This window comes from Patiria miniata, unplaced genomic scaffold, assembly GCF_015706575.1.
Source record: "Patiria miniata isolate m_02_andy unplaced genomic scaffold, ASM1570657v1 HiC_scaffold_5, whole genome shotgun sequence".
Classification (NCBI taxonomy): Eukaryota; Metazoa; Echinodermata; class Asteroidea; order Valvatida; family Asterinidae; genus Patiria; species Patiria miniata.
Window position 1 is genome coordinate 40314847 of NW_024037072.1, and position 18819 is coordinate 40333665.

Here is an 18819-nt window from a genome sequence, read left to right on the forward strand (position 1 = left end):
CTTCATCAGGTTAGGCCAAATAAAACAAAACATGTTAAACGTCCTACCTTTTTGAAAAAAAGGAAGGAGGAGGCCCTTTTTCCCCCCTAAAACGACCAGCCAGGCTATTTTTCAAGATGGCCGCCAGCTTTTTTTTAAATGGCCGCCACTTGGACTCAGGAAATAACATACCAGCTTTATATGGGCTAGATGCAACAGACACAGAGGCCAAAATGATGTCACCATTTAAAATTTATCATTTCCCACCCCCCCCCAAAAAAAGAAGGAAGCGGCCTCCAAAAAGAAAGTGGGCGGGTACGCTACACATGGTTTTTTTTTGTTATTTGGCCTTAGTTGTTAAGCACCCATCTTTAGATTTTGAGCACTTTTGTTCCTTCAAACGAAACAAATGACAAATGATCTATTCTACCTTTAAACATTACAGGAATATAAGCATATCATACTATTACATGTATTCTTGGGTAAAGGTACATGTGTGTAGATTTAGGAAAGACAGTAGACAATGGAATAGAATATCAGAGGTAATGCTGGAGTCCTTAACATCATTATTCAAAGATGATTGTTGTCCTCCATGCCTTAAGCATCCCTCTAGCATCTCACTATTAATCTGGAAACCACGGCAACCGCATAAATTACTGCTGCTGATACCCTCAATTGATCGCCTGCACTCAGATTGCATTTGTCTGTCTCGCAGCACTCCACGCACCCCCATCCGGCCCGCGACTTGTCGCAGAAGTAACGTTTCCCAAGTTGTTCCGTAGCTGCATCGCACCCATCCTGAGATGCACAATACTTGTCAATCCTCAACTTGCCTCTCTCAGCTGAAATAAGAGAGGAATTGAAAGTAGCCATCATTGTAACAGTTACAAACTCATAGTCGATGTCAATTAATTTTTTTCTGAGGAAAAAAAAGATAGAAAGATCCAAGGACCAACAAACAGGCAAATTTTTTTTACTCAAATCACAAAACTCTTGACAAAAAGAACAAAGCCCTAAAACAAGTCCCCAATTAAATATAAAAAAAATACCCCCAAACAACCAGCTGATCCATCCACCCACTACACTAAAAGTTGAAATAAAGTTCCCAATGAAAAGAAACCACAAAACGAGGAACATCCCCTCCCCCTCCAAGAAAAGTGCATGGAATCCTCTGCCATTTATACATCACTTGTGCTTCGCACTGCTTGCCAAAGTTTCATTTTCAAAGCATAACTTCCTTGCATCTTTCAATATTTTGTTTTCTTCAGCCAAGTCATAGAGTACCGAAGTCTGACATCAGCTGTCTCTGTTCTGGTTCATGTGCTGGCTTGCCTGCTGATGTCATCACACACTTGAGCTATGTGCGGGAATCGGAATATTTGGCACACTGCGTTACTCTATTGCATTTTGCCATCTGGTGCTGGAATCCCAAACTAACATAGGCTTGGTTGTAAGAAGTGATGTAGTATTTAATATTAGGTTTTGCCCTTCACTGACGTATACTCAGAGTGTTACCTCCCAAGTGTGGGACTCGAACCCACGACCTTTTCCTGCTATGTAGTGCAAACGTCTTACCACTCGACCACCGAAATTGCGGGATCGGTTGGCTGGTTCGAATCTGTGTACATTTAGCAGCGGGAACCGCAATTAAACTATTCATAAGATGGAATTTGCGTCGGAGTGATGTACGTCGGTGAAGGGCAAACTCTAATATTGATTTAAATCACCCCGACGCAAATTCCATCTTATGAATAGTTTAATTGCAGAACCCGCTGCTAAATGTACACAGATTCGAACCAGCCAACCGATCCCGCAAGCTCGGTGGTCGACTGGTAAGATTTCTGCACTAGATAGCAGGAGGTCGTGGGTTCAAGTCCCACCAGAGTGATTTTTTCCAACTTTCACTCAGGAGGTAGGCCTAACACACTGAGTATACAGTGTTTATACGTCGGTGAAGGGCAAAACCTAATATTGATTTACATCACCCCGACGCAAATTCCATCTTATGAATGATGTAGTATTGTCCACACAAGTCAACAGCTAATCAATCACAAGTCATCTAAATCAAGTGACATGCTGAATTAAATGGTGACGGAGGCATCCCCCAGTACTTGTGACTGACTTTGACTGAAATTGTGACTGACAAGCCTACAAGTCTGTTTGTAACTTACTTGAATAAATAACCTGCGTGAGACATTGGTCTTCCCTGGCTGAGCATGTCTTCAGGATGGGTGCTTCGTTGATGTTGCAATTATCATTGGTATCCTCAGCTGCACAGGTATAGCACTGCAGACTGGAAACTGAAACCAGAACAAATCAAACAGGGTGATTATGGACAATAGTGATTAGTTTGTCCAAATAATTATTAATATAATAAAAGATAAATTTGTAGCCAAATTTAAGGTTATTGCTGGAGTCCATGGTTTGTCTATGTCGAGTGCAATTAAACTTGCGCGTTTTTAAACTTGTGCGCGCAAGTTTAAACTTGCGCGGGGGACTCAAATTGCGCTTGACATCTACAGTCCAAATAAGTCTAATTTCTCAGACTAGAACTTTAGTAATAGATCCTAATATAGCTCCAATGCTCATTGCGAATTTGATGGAGCTGGAGGCACATCTACCTTTTATCCAGCAGTTGGAAAATAGCAGAGGCCGTGAAATTTGGCCTCAACTAAAATGGTCCTTTTCCCCATTATCCAAACCCAGTTGAGATTAAACTCACCTAATAAAGTAGTCATTCACGAAGCAAAGGATCGACTTGAAACACAACACTATGAACAGGCATGCAACTTGGAAATCACAAAAAAAGAGGAAATTCAAATTTTTCCCAGACTTTGTACAGTGTTTTTCTATTTTCAATGGCACACATGGGAAGTAAAAAAAGAGGAAATCAGCTGATCCGAGGAAAAGTTGCATGCCTGTATGAAAAATATTGATGATTTCGGTGGCTTTTCAGATAGAACTGTCGCATCGCAGCTAACTTTGTTGTGGCGAAGTTTGAAATCACAACACACACCTGAAGCTAGTATGGTAACCACATCATGTACACATCTCCATGCAGTGCAGTGTATGTGGTTACCATACCAGTTTCAGGTGTGCGCTGTAAATTTCGCCACAACACGGCTGCGACGCGACGGTTCTATTTGAAAAGCCACCAAAATCATCAATATTTTTCATATTTTAGTCACTGTTGTCCTGTTTCAAGTCGATCCTTTGCTTCGCGAATAACTGCTGCATGGTATGACATGTATGAGGTACTTCATGGGGTGCCTTCTAATTCTAGAATTAGGTATGAGGTATGTTTAATCTCATCTGGGTTTGGATAATTATTAGATAGTGGATATTTTGCCGGAGGTAATGACGGCAAACTAACAATTACTAAAGGTTTGCCGGCGGCAATCCATATCAACAGAGGGCGCTGTACTCTTTAAAATAGGGCTGAATTATAACATGTATTAAATTCCCACCAAAAGTTGTGTAGCACGTTCAGTGTAATGGTTAAGCAAAGGCTCTAGTAAGTGGGATGACTCGCGTTCGATTCCGACCGCACCACATTTTTCAGTTTTTTTTTCTCATCCCCAAATAAATAAGAATATTCTTCTTTTATTATTTTAACATGTCTCAAACATTTTTTGCAGAGTATTACATTTTCTTTTTCAGATTTGTGGCTCTGGAGGATTTTTTTTAAAAGGGAAATAAAGTCCGAAATTATAAAATGGTCTGAATCCCATCTTGTGAATACGAGGTAACAACGATAATTTTGGCATGGAGCCAGACTAAAACTTGTCACCGGAAAATGTTTGAAGTACAAAAAAACAGTAACTGCGCATGTTCAGTGCATATCCGGCAAACTAACGTTTACTAAAGGTTTGCCGTCTCCGGCAAAATATACACTGCCTAATTATTAATAGGGAAAAAGGACCATTTTCCTTTTTAGTTGAGGCCAAATTTCACGGCCTCCGACATTTTCAGACCGCTGGACAAAAGCTAGACCCGTGAACACGGCTATATACATAGCCACACTCCAGAGTTGCGTAGAAACACTCGACGCATGAGATTGTATTCAGGTTGCAAGTTAAAAATGCAACATTATTTCCAAAAAATATATTCATTTGCACACCAGTTTTCATCAGTTGCCATGGGTTACCACTCACTCAGTACTCTGGACTCAAGAACCATTGACATGATTGAGCTTCAGCTAGCTAGATAAGCTAATGTAAAAACATACAACACTGTGTGACTCAACACTACAGAGTACAGCTAGCTCAATTCAACAACGCTGCAAGTGCAGCACTGGCACTGGCAATGGCAATGCTGCGCTGGCTGACATGTTTATGACAGACATGACAGACAGACATGCCGATTGCCGGTAGCTTACCAAACTGAATACAAGTCGCTAATACAATCACGGCAATGGCTATGAACAACGAGCACCAAGTGCATGACATGCCTGCCAGTCAAATTATTGTACTTTTTGGTGTCTGGCAAGGCCAAGGCCTCTCTGCTTCGTTTAAAACAACGTTGTGTGAAAGAAATTCAAGCTACTTTGCGTGGCCGCCTTGCCTTGTTTTGACAGTGCAGCTCAAAGCTAGCTCTTGAGGGCGCGCTTGAAACATCACACAAAATTGGCGCTTGAGGGCGTTTTCACTTTTCAAGATCACAGAATCATGAAAATCGACAGCGCGCGATGGACGTGATGATGATGGAAGACGTACAGTCCGGCCGATTTTGCCTTATCTCTGTATTTTCTTGATTTTGAAACCACTTAAATGAAGTCAATATGAAACCAGATCAACACAGAAAGAAACGGAGTGCTCAGTACAAGAGAAAGCACGGTATATCTCAAAAGACAGATGCTACAAAGTCGAAGGCAAATTCAAGTTCCGCTGTGAAATGTGCAGACGCTTCAGACACATCAACAAGGCCAAAGGAATCGGGCCAAAATTTAAAGGAATCTAATCACAACTCGTCGTCAGATAGACATGATACTTATAGAGCTAGAAACAGAGATTTCACTCAAGATGAATCTGAGGTATTTCTAATTCTAGCTTGAGTAACTCCAGCTGACATGCTCATATTCATTCTAAATGTGAATGACTAGCATGTCGGCTGGAGTTACAGTCAATTGACCGGTTCCGCAATTTGACCAGTTCCGCAATTTCGGAAAACTAGCTCTCGTTTTCAGGAAGACGAAAACACCAAGGACTTAAACTTTGGTATCGATGGAAAGGTTATTCAATCTACTTTTCAAAAATGGTTTTAGTTTTAGGATACTCACTTACATTTAAAAATAAATCCCCTACGACCGTCACTTGCCGTTAACGAACTGCCGAAATGGAACGCGCACGGAAGCGTGATTTCATGTTTGTCGGCCTGCTACACGATTGTTCAGGGGAATTAAATCATGGCGATTGATGCAACTTGTTCGGAAATTATTCATTATTCCACCATACAAATAAGAGATTTGAAGTCTTTGAATTTTTTTTTCTATACCCACCAGAGTAACTGCTGGTCGTTTGGCCGGTTCCGCAAACGCATTCATACTGCATATACAATACACTGGCCATGGTGTGACTGTATTAACCAGTGCTGCTATTGATGTTGTGCCCATTCTTGAAAATCACGCATTCTCGAGAATGGGCATGCACATTCTCGAGAATGGGCGCGCATTCTTAAGAATGAGCGCCCATTCTTAAGAACGAGCACGCGTTCTTAAGAATGAGCGCTCATTCTTAAGATTGGGTGGGAATATCACGTGCACAATTTATGAATTTTGCCCAATCTTAACAAACATTGCACGACATAATTATGTTAAATGAATTGTATAGCGGTTAAAAGGGAAACAGTTCATATAAAGAGGAAAGAAAATGTGCTATGCTTCTGTACTCGTATAACTACGATAATTTGAATCAAATTAAACCTGTTATTATTGCTTTTTTCTGCCCACTATGGGAAGTTTTGTAATAACGGAGGACTGGGAACTAGTCTGGGAAGTGCTTTATTTAGGCTAGACAAGTTACAAGTCCCTGCATGTATCATATGCGTGCCACGAAAAAAAAACGATGTCCAGAAGCTGCCAAAATTGCTCTTTTGACTAGATAGAATCTAGCTCTGCGACGTTATGGTGGGATGTGAACAATAAATTGGTGGCAATTTAAATGGGAAATAGCATTAGCACTATGGGATGTCGCAGTATTCATTCTCATTCTTCACATTCTTCATTCTTACGTCCCCCCCCCCGCTTTTATTATCCCAAAAATCAGAATTCTTTGCACTAGTATTATTATGTCTCTTATATTTTCCCGGTCCCCCCCCCCCCCCATATTAATACGCCTTTACTTATCATATCCACTCTACTTTTAAGCGCCTTGCGTTGCAACAGTATAATTATTGAGAATCAGTGAACGAGGATTCAGCTAGACTTGCCAAGTGCAGCCGGTGCTCGGCATCGACAAGACCGTTATCTTGTCGCGCATTCTCGAGAATGTGCGCTCAATCTGGAAGAGTTATTTTTTGCCAAGATTGAGCAAGGATCCAGTTGCACATTCTCAAGAATGTGCATGCCCATTCTCGAGAATGCGTGATTTTCAAGAATGGGCACAACATTGACAAGTATTGTTGATGACGGCCCCCTAGCGCGGTGCACTTTATTTATTTTGGCATGAATCTTTTTTTTTTTACAACTTACAAAGAAATTGAGAATTTCTATTAATCCTTGTTTAAAAATGTCGAATGTGATGATCATTTCTGGGTGTTCAGTGCATAAAATTGAAAACTAAATTGAAACAAAATGATTTTGTTTCTGTCCAGCTTCCAGACAGCACTGTAGGTTTTGGATACAAAAAATTTGGACTTTAAATTTAAAATACAAAAATCTTTCTTAATAGTAGTATAATACTTCCCACTAAACGCTTTTCCTTTGCTCTAAAAAAATTCACCCCATACTTGATGTTGAAGCGGTTGTGCCTAAGGGGTTTGAATCCATTTTAGAGTTACAACTCTCCACATCCAGGGTGCATGAGTCAGCCCAGGCTAGGAGGTGAGGTTTGTGGGGACCAATTAAGAATATGTGCATAATAATATGTTTCTAACCCAAAGGACATTTCCAGTAATATAGTAAATTTAAAATTATCCTTTTTTCGGTGGGTTCTAACCTGACTCTTTACCCTTTTAAACAAAAAGAAAAATAGGTCCACTAATATTTCATAATGAAGACCAGTCTCTCGTCAGTACAGAGACACAAATTTTGAATGTTTTCTTGGAGCACAAAATTTGTCAAATACTACATTGTATAAACCATTTCTCATTTTTGTCTCAATTGGTCATAAACTAAACGTTTTATATAAAATTTCTTTTTCATACAGACAATGCCAAAGACAAAGAAGAAGATTACGCCAGCCTCCTGATAGGCCATAAGAGGCCATCAGCACATCTTTTTCAGTTTTACCTGTGAAGGTCAAGAAGAAGTTGAATATTATAGTGAAAGTACATGTAGCTGTGTGTCTTCATCACCATTTCTTTGAATTAATTTATTTATGTGACAAGTTTTTTTTGTATAGTGCTAGCTTCTGGAGTGCTTAAATTATTTGTGTATAACAATTAAACAGACATGCAGGTGTCATAAAGGCAATAAATTTAAAGGCGTTACATACATTTTTATTAACCAGTACATGTGAAAGAGAAGTGAGGTGTTTGAAAAACAATGCTACTTTGCATGAAAAACTCACAGAACATGTCTATTTCTGTGATTCATCACCATTTATTTATATGACACATATATTTTTGGATTTAAAAGGGGTAGCTTCTTGAGTGCTTTAGTTTTGTATTACATTTACACATGCAGGTATCACATGTCAATATATTGAAAGGGTTATTGGGATATTCGTGATGAATGTGTTGACATTTTCTTTTAAGAGCATCACCGAACAGTAGATGAGGTTTGCTAATACAGTTGCCCAAGCATGATACATGTACATAGTTAATATGTGCAACAACGTATGAGGAGTAACTGAACATTATAATTAGAAATTGCCATTGCTATGAAACAGCCATAGGATTTATGACATTTTTAACAACTTGTTTAAATTTGTTTGTGAAACTTAATTTGAATGTGAAACAATATGTATGTGGCCTGTATGTATCTGGCCTGCTGAGGCCTGTTCCCCCTCCCCTCCCGGCCCCCAGGTTCCCCCTACTGGATGTTGGTGCACACAAAATTAAGCATATTGTGTTGTAATTACCCTGAACAAATTGAAACACTCCCCCCCCCAAAAAAAAAAAAAGTAAAATGAAAAAAAAGGAGGAGGGAATAAACAAAAGTAAATAAATAATAATAAATAAATATTAATAAACAGTGCTCCCCTGCAGACAATGATTCAGTTCCAATTCATCCAGCCATGCAGTAGCTTCCTTAAGTGTCATAGGAATTAAAAATGATCCTGGAGAAAATATTAATTCAAATTCATGAATAGCTTGTCTGTGCTTATGTGAGAAAAAAACAACCAACTGGAGCAATTCGGTACAAGGTTTGTGTCTGGTTCTATCCAACGTCAGAGTGTGTCTAAATAAAAATAAGACAACAAAAAAGCAAAATATTAGTGATTGCAAGATGATAGACAGAATGCACAAATAGCAAGAAAGTCATTTAATTGGATTGAAGCAAGTCAAATAATTATAACGTAAAAAAAATCCAACGAACCATAACATTTTCATGGAGTTACATTTTGTAAATTTGGACGCATTATAATGTGCAGACCTTGGCTCATGCACAGGGAAATATAATCCATATCTTTTCTTAGCTGGTTTGGGGGCAAAAACGATTTAGATTTGGCCAGTAAACAAGGAATATTTTCAGTCCAGTCTCGCAGAGGGCGCCGTTTGCGAAACCGGAAATCATTTGCGGAACCGGTCAAAGCACCGACCTCTACAAAATGTTCTGGCAAATTTCTCTTTCAAACGATCACAGAAAACTATTCATATCATGAAGTAGGTGAGTAATTTGCGCATATTTATAGATAGGTAGCTTCCTGTGAAAGCGCGTTTTTTCGCCACAAGAAGCTTCAGACGATTTGCGATTGCGGAACCGGTCAAACGACTCAAGCTAGCTTAAAGGTATTTCCATTGTACTCAAGAATTATGATAGGTGTACGTCAGCCGGTGAAATCAGCTATTCATTTGCACGCCAGTTTTCATTGGTTTGCTATGTGTCATATACCATTCAGCACTCCGTTGAGTTTCAAGAAAACGGGTCAGAGAGCTGGATAAGCCAATTCAAACAAATTTCCAGATGTCCCCCCTCCCACTTTTTTAGCATACATTTTATTTTTTTTATTTAAAAATAGCCATGTTTAGCTTACACGGTATTTGCCTCGGAAAGAATGTTGCAACCTGACGCCACTTCAGCGGTTGTGTACAAAGTCTATATGGAGAGTCCAGAAATGTTTCTAAGTAGTTCCTAACAAAATTGGAAATGTTTCTCAGTCCCAGGTTCATGTCTTATTATTTTTTTGCAATGACTGACCTTCATTGAGATGATTATATAAATAAAAAAGTGGCGTCAGGTTGCAACATTTTTTCCTTAGCCTCAAAAAGGAGAAGGCCCTTTATATTTGATAGTTCTGGGTAGTTGTCTACTACTTGATGACCACAAACCTTCTTAAAGTGCTGATAGACCTTATGCGTATGATGTCACCACTCATCAGTCCTATAGAGAGATGCACAACATGACCTCACTGACTGAGGTCAAATCTCGCATAAGTTTACTGTTACGGCTGTGCATACCCTCTATTCATGCTATTGAACATTAGTAAAGCTAGCTGGAGTTACCCAGCCCTGAGTTTTATCATTGGGTTGTCATGACAACCCAATGATAAAACTCAGGGCTGGGTAACTCCAGCTATAGTAAAGCTAAGTCCGAATAACTAGGACTTTACGAATTGCCTTTTCAACATTTGGACAGAAATAATGATACAAAAAAGGCGATTTGTAGAGTCCTAGTTACTCGGACTATTAAGTAAAGCTAAGCATCTGAACTTCTGAAACATCTTTAAAAACTGTTATGCCTGAAATTTACCAAAACAAATTTAAAAATAGACACAGCCTGAAAAAGAGGAAGTGGGCGGGGACGATCAACTGGTGGTGGTGTTTTTTTTACTTGGCCTTATGTCTTTCTTTCTTTTTTGTAATAGGCCTACATGTACCTGCTTACTAAAGACCTTGTCAGTGTCACTAAAATTTAAATGTTAATGACACTATTTATTCAGAAATGAAATTTACTGGGTCAGTCCATAAAGTGTGACAGTTTTGTGTCACTATTATACCTGGCCTGTGTAATTTGCCATACAAGTACATGTATCATTAAAATTGACTTCAAACTATTTGTAATTGGTTTACATAATCAATCTTGGAGATAGAAGGCATTGAAGACTGTGTCCTGAATTTTACAAAATCTTATGTCAGACTGGGACCTTGAGTGCAGAAAAACATGCAAAACAACATCAAACCAACTTTACTCACTCTATAGCTGCCAAAATTCTCCAAAATTGTCATGGGGCAATACGACAAGGTGCTCAGTATTTCACGAGCCAAGTTTGAGGTCTCAATTCAATTTGCAAAGGAGATGTTTCTCTGATACTTTGCACCTGAGTGTGAATCCAAGTGATTTCAATTTGAAGCTGAAGACTAGACTGGTGCATGTCTGGTGGCAGGACCATAGAGAATGTGTAAACAAAGAGCTAGGAACCAGATGTTTCTTTCTACACAGTTGATTGATGCAGTACTAAAGGGGTGTTGGACTGGTTGTTTCATGTGCCAGTCTATTATTGTGTGTTACATGTTCTCATACACAGTATGAACAAATTGGACCCAAATTTATGAATTGACCCACTAACAAATTTCGAAGCCAAGTTCCTATGTACACAAATTACTTGTAATGCTAACCCTGATGTTCCCCACCTGACTGTATAGTCACTGATCACTGATGAATTAATGATATTGCAGGAAGTCCGAAGCTTTGCAAGACGGAAGATTGAGAGCAACTGGGACCGTTATGAACCACTGGATGATGATGTAGATGAGTCATATAACTATGATGGATTGAAGGGAGCAGACTTTAAGGCATTGCTCAGCCTAACAGGTAAACCTTCATGTAAATTAAAGTACATGGGATCATTTGTTCACATTGTTTTTGTTTGAAGCAACAAAATTGCTCAATATCTTAAGTACATGTAGGGTTCATAACAACTAACCTGTTAAGGTTTAAGCTCAGTGGCTACTATACATTTTGAGAGAACAGACAATTGCACATTTTTTGTGGTCTTGCTGCCGAGTATAAAGTGTGCCCACGGGCACACTTTTCAGAATGTCCTTTCAATCGAAAACATATCTGGCAGAATAATTTCACTGGGTATTTGGGCCTAGCCCCATTGTCACTTTGAGCAAGGTTTTAGTCATTGCATTGGTAGGTATGTTTCCAGGTACTTACCAATGTATGTACATGTACCTGCCTTTAATAATGATGTCTCATTCGTCGTCTTTGAAACTAGGAGATTTTCCAGCAAAGGAAGTTTTTGTCATATATCAGATAATGTTCAACATTTTAGTGGTCACGTGTACTGTTTTTCTACTTCTAGGAGATGCGTCAAGTCAGTTCCGTTTTAAAGACGAGCAGCTGTGGGAGGAAGAAGAGTCAGACCTAGAGAAAACACAGGTAAGAGGTCCCTCTAATTTGGTATTTAAATATTATTCATTATATTCATATGTATTCACATATAACTCCTCCCCAGGTTTTACAAATGATCATTATTTAAATGTTATCCCAGTGAATCAAAGATTATCCAGATTGGTTTTAAAATGATAATGCAATGACCCCTTTAGTCCAGAATTTACAGGAACCTAGTGGAGTGAAAGATCAATTGACATTACTATTCAAGCAATGTTGTCAAGCCTGCTGAATTCACCAGAATCTTACAGTTACATGTACAATGTACTTGTATGCATAACTGTCTTTTGCTCGTAGTTCAGATAGAATTGTCAAACGAGGTCAGATGTAGCTCAAACTTGCTTTTGTGTGTGCTGTTTTACTGGCTTTGTTTGCCTTATTCCAAATTTTTCTCTAAAGTTTGCCTTACAACTGAACAATAGCCATTTATCATAAGAACCGAACAGTTGCTAATATTTAAATTTTCGTCAAAAAAATTCAATTTGATGAACTCATTTCTAAACCATAAGTGTTTCTTTTTGAAGGATGCTTAGCAACACTTCAAATTTGTGGTCCTCTTTTTTGGGGTCTCAGTTGTACAAATTTGAAATTGTAGTTTAGTTTGGGTTTTATATGCAAGGCCCAACAAGTGCACTCTTCCATTTATGTGTGATATTTTTGTATTTTCTCAGGAATCAGAAGGCATTCCAGCAATTGACTGCCATGATTTGTCTCAAAGGCTCATGGCAATCCCTCTACAAGTCAGACTCAACATTGATTGCGTTTTCTTTGAGGTTAGTTCCTTGACGCTTTTAAAATTAGCAGTTTATTAAAGTACTCAAGCATGGAAAGAAATAGTGTAAAGTACAAGTATAATACCGTACTTTAAGTTAAAGGGAAGATGCAACATTTGCAAACATTACAAAACGAAATGATCAAATTATCACGTAATACCTTACTGGATCGTTAGGGATTGACAGTCTAAAGCATCCTGTAAAATCGTGGCTCTTGGTGTGCTGACATTTTCAAGAAAAATGGTATTTTTCCAACACTGGTCGGCCGACAAGCGTTGGAGAAAACTGTTTTTTTTTCTTCAAAACTGCTCCTAATTTTTCATAATTAGTTATTCCTTGTTTTCTTTGCAATTGATTACACAACTGTGAAGGGGTACAAGCCTACTAGACTGATTCTCTGATCTTACAATTCCCCAAAGTCTATAAATTCTCCGTTTCATCTTAAGCGGGGTCAGGGAACCAGACTACAAGAACATGAATGGTTTTCTTGGTTTTTCCAACATCTACAAGCCCAAAACGTGAAACAAGTCATTTTAACAATATTTGCTATAACATACTAATCCTCCAAATCCATTTATTTCTGAAAATTGCAGCAAAAGCAAATGTTGTACATTCCCTTTAAATTCACCTGTAGAAAGCTAACTCAATAAGAAAGTGACCAAATTAGAAACAAATATTTTTTAAAATATTTGGTTTGGTTTGCTCCATTTCATAAGTGATAGAGATAAATTTATGTACATCTTATTGACTAGTAACTGTGAAAATTTCACGTAATTTACATACTCTATTCCAAAGTTATGACTATTTTAATAAAAAGATCACAAAATTCAGCTGTCCACCACTTATCATTTACCATTTTACGAACTGATGAATGAAACATGGACGTTTTCCAAACTCCATGCAAGAACGAAATCTTGCTAAGGAAAACAAACAAAAATTGCCGTCAATATTTCAGAAAGAAAAGAGTTGACTTGCTCCTCATATTCAATACACAAAATCTGACAGTAAAAATAATGTTTCAGTCTCGAATCAAATAAATTAAATCTCATTTGTATTTGAATGCCTGTATGTAATTTGTAATTCTCACTCAGTTCAATAGCTTCCAATGGCATTCCATGGACAGCTGTAAAATTAGGTTTTTTTAGTAAAAAAAAAGAATAACTAGTAACTTCTGATAGCATGGATCAATTTCAGTAATTCTTTTTTTTCTGTAGATGAGTGGAAGAACAGGCTCTTTTAAAACATACTTTATTTGTTTATCAAATATTGTGTTTTTTTAAGAACAAAAATTCATTACTCCGGGTCACTTTCTTTGTGACTAACCCTGTAGTGTATGCTTTACGTGAATACAAAGTACATGTAGTGGAGAGAAGCACACAATAGTGTGTGTTCACAAATGGAACTTATTCTTACATTCGAAACAAATGTGTTGTTGTGAGACAAATGTGAGACTGTCTTCAAGCACTATAAGTTCTTCCCTTTTCCCTGTCTATCATTCCAATAGCCGCCTACATTGAAGAGCTTTGAAGAGCTTGCCTCAAGACACAAAGAGAAATTAGACAGCGGGGAATCTAGCGTCTGGACACCTGTTAGCAGTGATAAATCGTCCCCGATATTTTCAGCCCGAAATCAGGCCGTGGATGCAGGAGGCAGTGACAGCATTTGTCTTGATTCTGATGAGGAGGAGGAGGTGAAAGACGAAACAAGTCGGCCCAGGGAGGAAGAGAAAGAGCCTCCTTTGGACTTGTCTATCAGCCATTCACAGGATAATGTCAAACACTCGAGTCTTCCTGAGTTAAGCAGAGGGCTGCAAGATGTTCCCGATACAGATAAGGAACCGATTCAAGATGCTCCTGCAACTCCGGATGTTAGAAGTGGTCTGGATAAATCAGAACATTTGGAAGATGATGAAATGTTTGTCAATCGAGAACAGACTGCCGCTGAAGCTAGAAAGTGTAATGTTGGTAGGGAAGACCAACCAGGGACTCAAGAACAAAGTGAAACGACAGTTGACCCTGTGTCAAACCAAGGGGAGATTGATAATTCAGATACAAGAAGTACCCTACAAAGCCACACAAAACTTGCTGTTGTGTCCCCACCCAAGATCCAAGCAAAGACAAAACCTCTATCGGAGCCGAAAACTGATGACATTGATGATGATGATGATGAATTGAACTTCTTGTTGGGCCTGGAGAACCCGGTACAGACCAGGAGCAAACCGGATGTTACCAGTGGACAGCTGGAGGAGGATGAGGGGATCCTAGATGAAGGGCGGGAGAGGCCTGCAAGTCAACCTGTAGATGCTGATAAGAAGCCTAAGCCAGGACATGTGCAAGCTCTCTTGAAGACTGAATGTGAGTAGTCAAACCATTTTACACAGCATATGACAATGATGCACTGGAGCCACATACCTTGAAAGGACAATGGACACCAAACCATGTCCCATTTTGTTGGTTCCATGTACCGAAACTGAGTTCATAAGGGTGAATACATAAAAAAAAATACCGGTAGTTTCTCGTCCAGGCTTTTTTACTTTAGTGCCGGAGGCAGGCGCTTTTAATTTTTCCTCCCCCCCCCCCCCCAAGATGGTGGACTGATTTTTCCAATTTCTTGACTATTTTGCTGATACAAAATGGTGTCCGAAGGAGTTGTAACCCTTTCTACATTGCTACAATTTTTGTTGAAACAAATAAAAAGACAATATATTGACAATATACTTGCAGAATATACATGTATTGCAAGTGTGTGAATTAAAAAAAACTAAAGCAGGAGGCGGGCAGGAAAAAGAAAGCAGGCAAGGACGAGAAACTGGTTTACTTTTTACCTGGCCTAAATTCTGAACCACAATTCTTAAGAAATGATCACTGGTCATTGTCTTTGAGTTTGTCCTAATGGTTTTGTTTGTATGTATGTAGGTTCTGTCTAATATAGATTCTTGGTGTTCAGATTTGTTGTCTTGAAATTTGCTGAAAGTTGGTGCCCAGAGACCATATCAAAGTGCCAAAAAAATTGCAACATTTCAACGTATTAATGACTTGTCTCAGTTGTTTCTCTTTCTGTAGACATCCAGCGAAGCAGCAAGAAAATGTTCTTTGATGGGCCAGAAACTGGAACAAACTAAATTATTTTCTTCATTGGTTACTGTATTTGGCAACCGGTCCACCGACTCTACTTCGACTATTCTTTTACTGTCATTAACGCCATAACAAATCCCGAGTGTCTTGACATATTCCATCATTCCAAAATATATGTGTAACATTTATACGCGCTTAGGGCCCATCTCAATTCATATCCGGAAAGAGTTCCGGACAAGTTGCAGACATTGTATCGGGTGTAAGTTGCAGGATTCTAAACAACTTCCCTGCAGTCTTCCCCCAATGAAGTTATCAGTATCGGAACATGTCCTGGACAAAATCAATGATTTTACCCGCAAGTTGTCCGGAACTCATCCTGGATATGAAGTGAGACGGGCCCGTACTACTGTGTAACTTCAGTTGTGATTTTTCCCTTTGTACTTTTCAGCCACTTCACAAAACGGCACAGACAGCCTTGAGGACTGGCTGGACAGCGTGCTGGATGACTGACGATGTCAACGTCTAGAAGTACAATTATATTCCCAACAAAGATTTGTTATCTATTTTAAAATTATTTTAAAACTTGGTTTTAAAATAATTTTAACTTTAATTGATATGCAGAAGATGTTCTTTATTGCTTTTTCTACCATATAAAGCTGTTTTTAATGTTCAAAAGCCTATACAAAATTTGTTGATGCTCGTTGACGACCGTTGACGCTTGTTGACGCTTGTTGACGCTTGTTGACGCTTGTTGACGCTTGTTGACGCGCTTCAGTAGGACCGGATGTGATTGCTCCAGGTTTTGGATTTGGCCAATATCATCCTGGCCCTCAAAATGAATGTAAAACTGAGACCACAAGAGGGCGCTGTTTATAGTAGATGGGTCTATTGTGTTGTATAGAATGGTACAATTGGCAAACATACATTTCTGAAAGCTTAAAAGTTTTTCAGGCTGTCTAAACAAAGTGGGAACTAAAGAGGCTATTCTAAGTCTTCCATGTAACTTTTCCCCTCAAATTTTTCTGTCAATAAACTACCCTCCTTTAGCTTTTTTTTTAGGGCTGTTAATCTTTAAGCACAAAATCCACCCTGACGAAGACCCACAAATCCTTGGCTACAGCTGCTGCCTGTGCTCTTACATATTCAAGTTCACAGCTCTTAAATCACATTGTTATTTAACATTAAAGGGTAAATGTTTTATGGTTATTAGCCAAGCCAAAGTGGTGTTTTTCCAATTTTGAAATAAGCATCCAAACTCTAGGTAACAAATCTTAGTGCCGAACTACATGTAGGGATGGTAGGTGAAGCGCATTTGTTTTATCAAGTTCAGGGATGAGGACATTATGAGTAAGATAGTAGGGTCACTCAGATGCCTTTGGCCGGTAGTCCATGTTTGCCTTCCTTGTGGCCTAACTTAGGCCACAAGAAATTGGTGAAATTTAGTTTTCTTTCCTTAGGCTAAGGAAAGAAAACAAAATTTCACCAATTTCTGCTTTGTTCCATACGCTGGCTCCGTGTTGTCATTGGTTTGCTTTAGGATCATTTGCATTTATCCCAAAAGTTACCTTCCGAATTATTATCAGAAAGCAAACTGACTTAAAGATCATACTCATACTAAACACCCGGTGATATAATTCCATCTGACTTGCTGTCATTTAGCAGAAATCAAGAAATGTAAGGGATTTCCAACAATCAGTCAAAGAACTGATTTTTTTGGGGAAATCATGTGTTGTGATCATATTAAAGGATATGCATGGTTTTTCACTGTTTTCTCGAAAAGGGTAATATCCACCGAGCTGAAGCTTAAACAGGTTAATTATGCATGAAGAGCAAATGATCATACATGCATAATTCATTTATGTGATTCACAGAAGTTGAACGTGTCACCTCAAAGGAAAACAAGACCAGGGTTGCCTGGTCGACCCAAAAGTCTCAGTTGAGGACATTAATAATAATCAGTGACTCAGTCAGTCAGAGGGCAAAAGGCTGGCTCTTAAGGTCCAACATTTATAAACAAATAATGTATGCAATCTGGTCTTCAAGACAAGTTTGCAGTGACTGTTTTACAATTTCAGATGGATATTAAACAAAATTGAGTCAAATCTGAGTGCAAAACAGTCACTTTTGCACCCATTCAACATTTTTAACTTAAAATATTTTTGACGTTTTAAAACGAAATTAAAAAAAAAATATTGTCATTACTATTACAACATTTTTATTTGTCAGTAAAAATTAAAGTTACCATCTTTTTGTAGCTTGTCCCTGCATACCTGTACTAGTACATATAATTATTTCAGTTTATGAAGGCTGCATTTACATGTACATGTCTCTAAAACCCATTCTCGAGTGATCATTTCGACTAAATATTGATAACCGAAAAACGTGCTAAAAAAATGGACCTTCGTTAAAAAGTGCTAACAGAAAACATGCCCACACAGCTTTTTGAAATTTACTGAAATGTACTGCTGGGACTGTTTGGCATGTTCAGTTGTTTATGTGACTTTCATTAACTTACTTCATTCCGAAAATAGCACCATTGTAATTCACAGCTGTTACACTGACAGAACCGACCTGTTGGCGCAGAGGATGAAAAATAAAATCATGTGAGTTATCAAAGCAGTATATTGATTGATACGAGCATTATTGAAATCATCAATCACCATCTGTTTTGTTTATTCTTTTTATGGCCCAGTGTTGCGTTTCGTTGATTTTTTTTTGTGCCGCAGCAGGATGTTACCACACTGAAACATGTGTTTTACGTAATTTCGTTATTTTATTTTATTTTATTTATTGTAATTTTTAACGAGGGTAGTCCATTTCAGTTTAAAAAAACTGCTTTCCAAAGGAGCCCTCACATTAAAATTACATGAAAACAGAATAAAACAAAGCAAATAAAATTACAAAAATAGAAAAGACTTTACCACAAAAAAAAAAAATTAAAAACAAAACATACAGTATGAGAAAAAAACCAACATTTCTGTGCTTGTGATTGAGACTTTTTTCATAGAGAATTTTTTTTCGGAAAGAAATTTGTAGAATTATGATGTTGGCCAATGCATTGTCACCCTAGGTTCTGGGAACTATTTTCCATCTTCTCAATCTGTATTGTAAGCGTTCTGGGTTGGTTTGAAAACGTCTTTAAATAACGTACAGTTTGTGTACATTGTATTGCATAGACTAGTGGGGCAGATGGGGAAAATATTTTGGGGAATTGTGTCATTGATGATACAAGCATGGCATTTGACACACAGTCAGAGTATGTCATGAGAAAGAT

At 38.3% G+C, this 18819-nt stretch overlaps 2 protein-coding genes and 1 long non-coding RNA gene across 3 annotated transcripts; 2 read left to right on the forward strand and 1 right to left on the reverse strand.

Annotated features, from left to right (window-relative positions):
- Positions 1-225: 225 nt before the first annotated feature.
- On the reverse strand, positions 226-4577 carry LOC119741517 (prostate stem cell antigen-like). Its single transcript, XM_038217301.1, has 3 exons — positions 4358-4577; positions 2151-2279; positions 226-821 (listed from the first exon to the last, which is right to left on the reverse strand). The coding sequence occupies exons 1-3, from the start codon at positions 4425-4427 to the stop codon at positions 589-591; spliced, it is 432 nt and encodes a 143-aa protein (XP_038073229.1). The 5' UTR covers positions 4428-4577; the 3' UTR covers positions 226-588.
- A 42-nt stretch (positions 4578-4619) lies between these two features.
- LOC119741516 lies at positions 4620-16072 on the forward strand. Its single transcript, XM_038217299.1, has 6 exons — positions 4620-5011; positions 10978-11113; positions 11610-11686; positions 12370-12471; positions 13976-14825; positions 15994-16072. Exons 1-6 carry the CDS (start codon positions 4760-4762, stop codon positions 16053-16055), a joined length of 1479 nt encoding a protein of 492 aa, XP_038073227.1. The 5' UTR covers positions 4620-4759; the 3' UTR covers positions 16056-16072.
- Positions 6884-7626, forward strand: LOC119741518. Its single transcript, XR_005272740.1, has 2 exons — positions 6884-7018; positions 7344-7626. It is a non-coding gene; the product is annotated as an uncharacterized LOC119741518 (long non-coding RNA).
- Positions 16073-18819: the final 2747 nt, after the last annotated feature.

Excerpts from the sequence above, each read along its gene's own strand:
- LOC119741517 (XM_038217301.1), bottom strand. The coding sequence starts at position 4,427 with ATGTCATGCACTTGGTGCTCGTTGTTCATAGCCATTGCCGTGATTGTA. Across the intron at positions 2,280-4,357 it reads AGCGACTTGTATTCAGTTTG|TTTCCAGTCTGCAGTGCTAT; the intron begins GTAAGCTACCGG and ends TTCTGGTTTCAG. Across the intron at positions 822-2,150 it reads CACGCAGGTTATTTATTCAA|CTGAGAGAGGCAAGTTGAGG; the intron begins GTAAGTTACAAA and ends CTCTTATTTCAG.
- LOC119741516 (XM_038217299.1), top strand. The coding sequence starts at position 4,760 with ATGAAACCAGATCAACACAGAAAGAAACGGAGTGCTCAGTACAAGAGA. Across the intron at positions 12,472-13,975 it reads TTGATTGCGTTTTCTTTGAG|CCGCCTACATTGAAGAGCTT; the intron begins GTTAGTTCCTTG and ends TCATTCCAATAG. Across the intron at positions 14,826-15,993 it reads AGCTCTCTTGAAGACTGAAT|CCACTTCACAAAACGGCACA; the intron begins GTGAGTAGTCAA and ends TGTACTTTTCAG.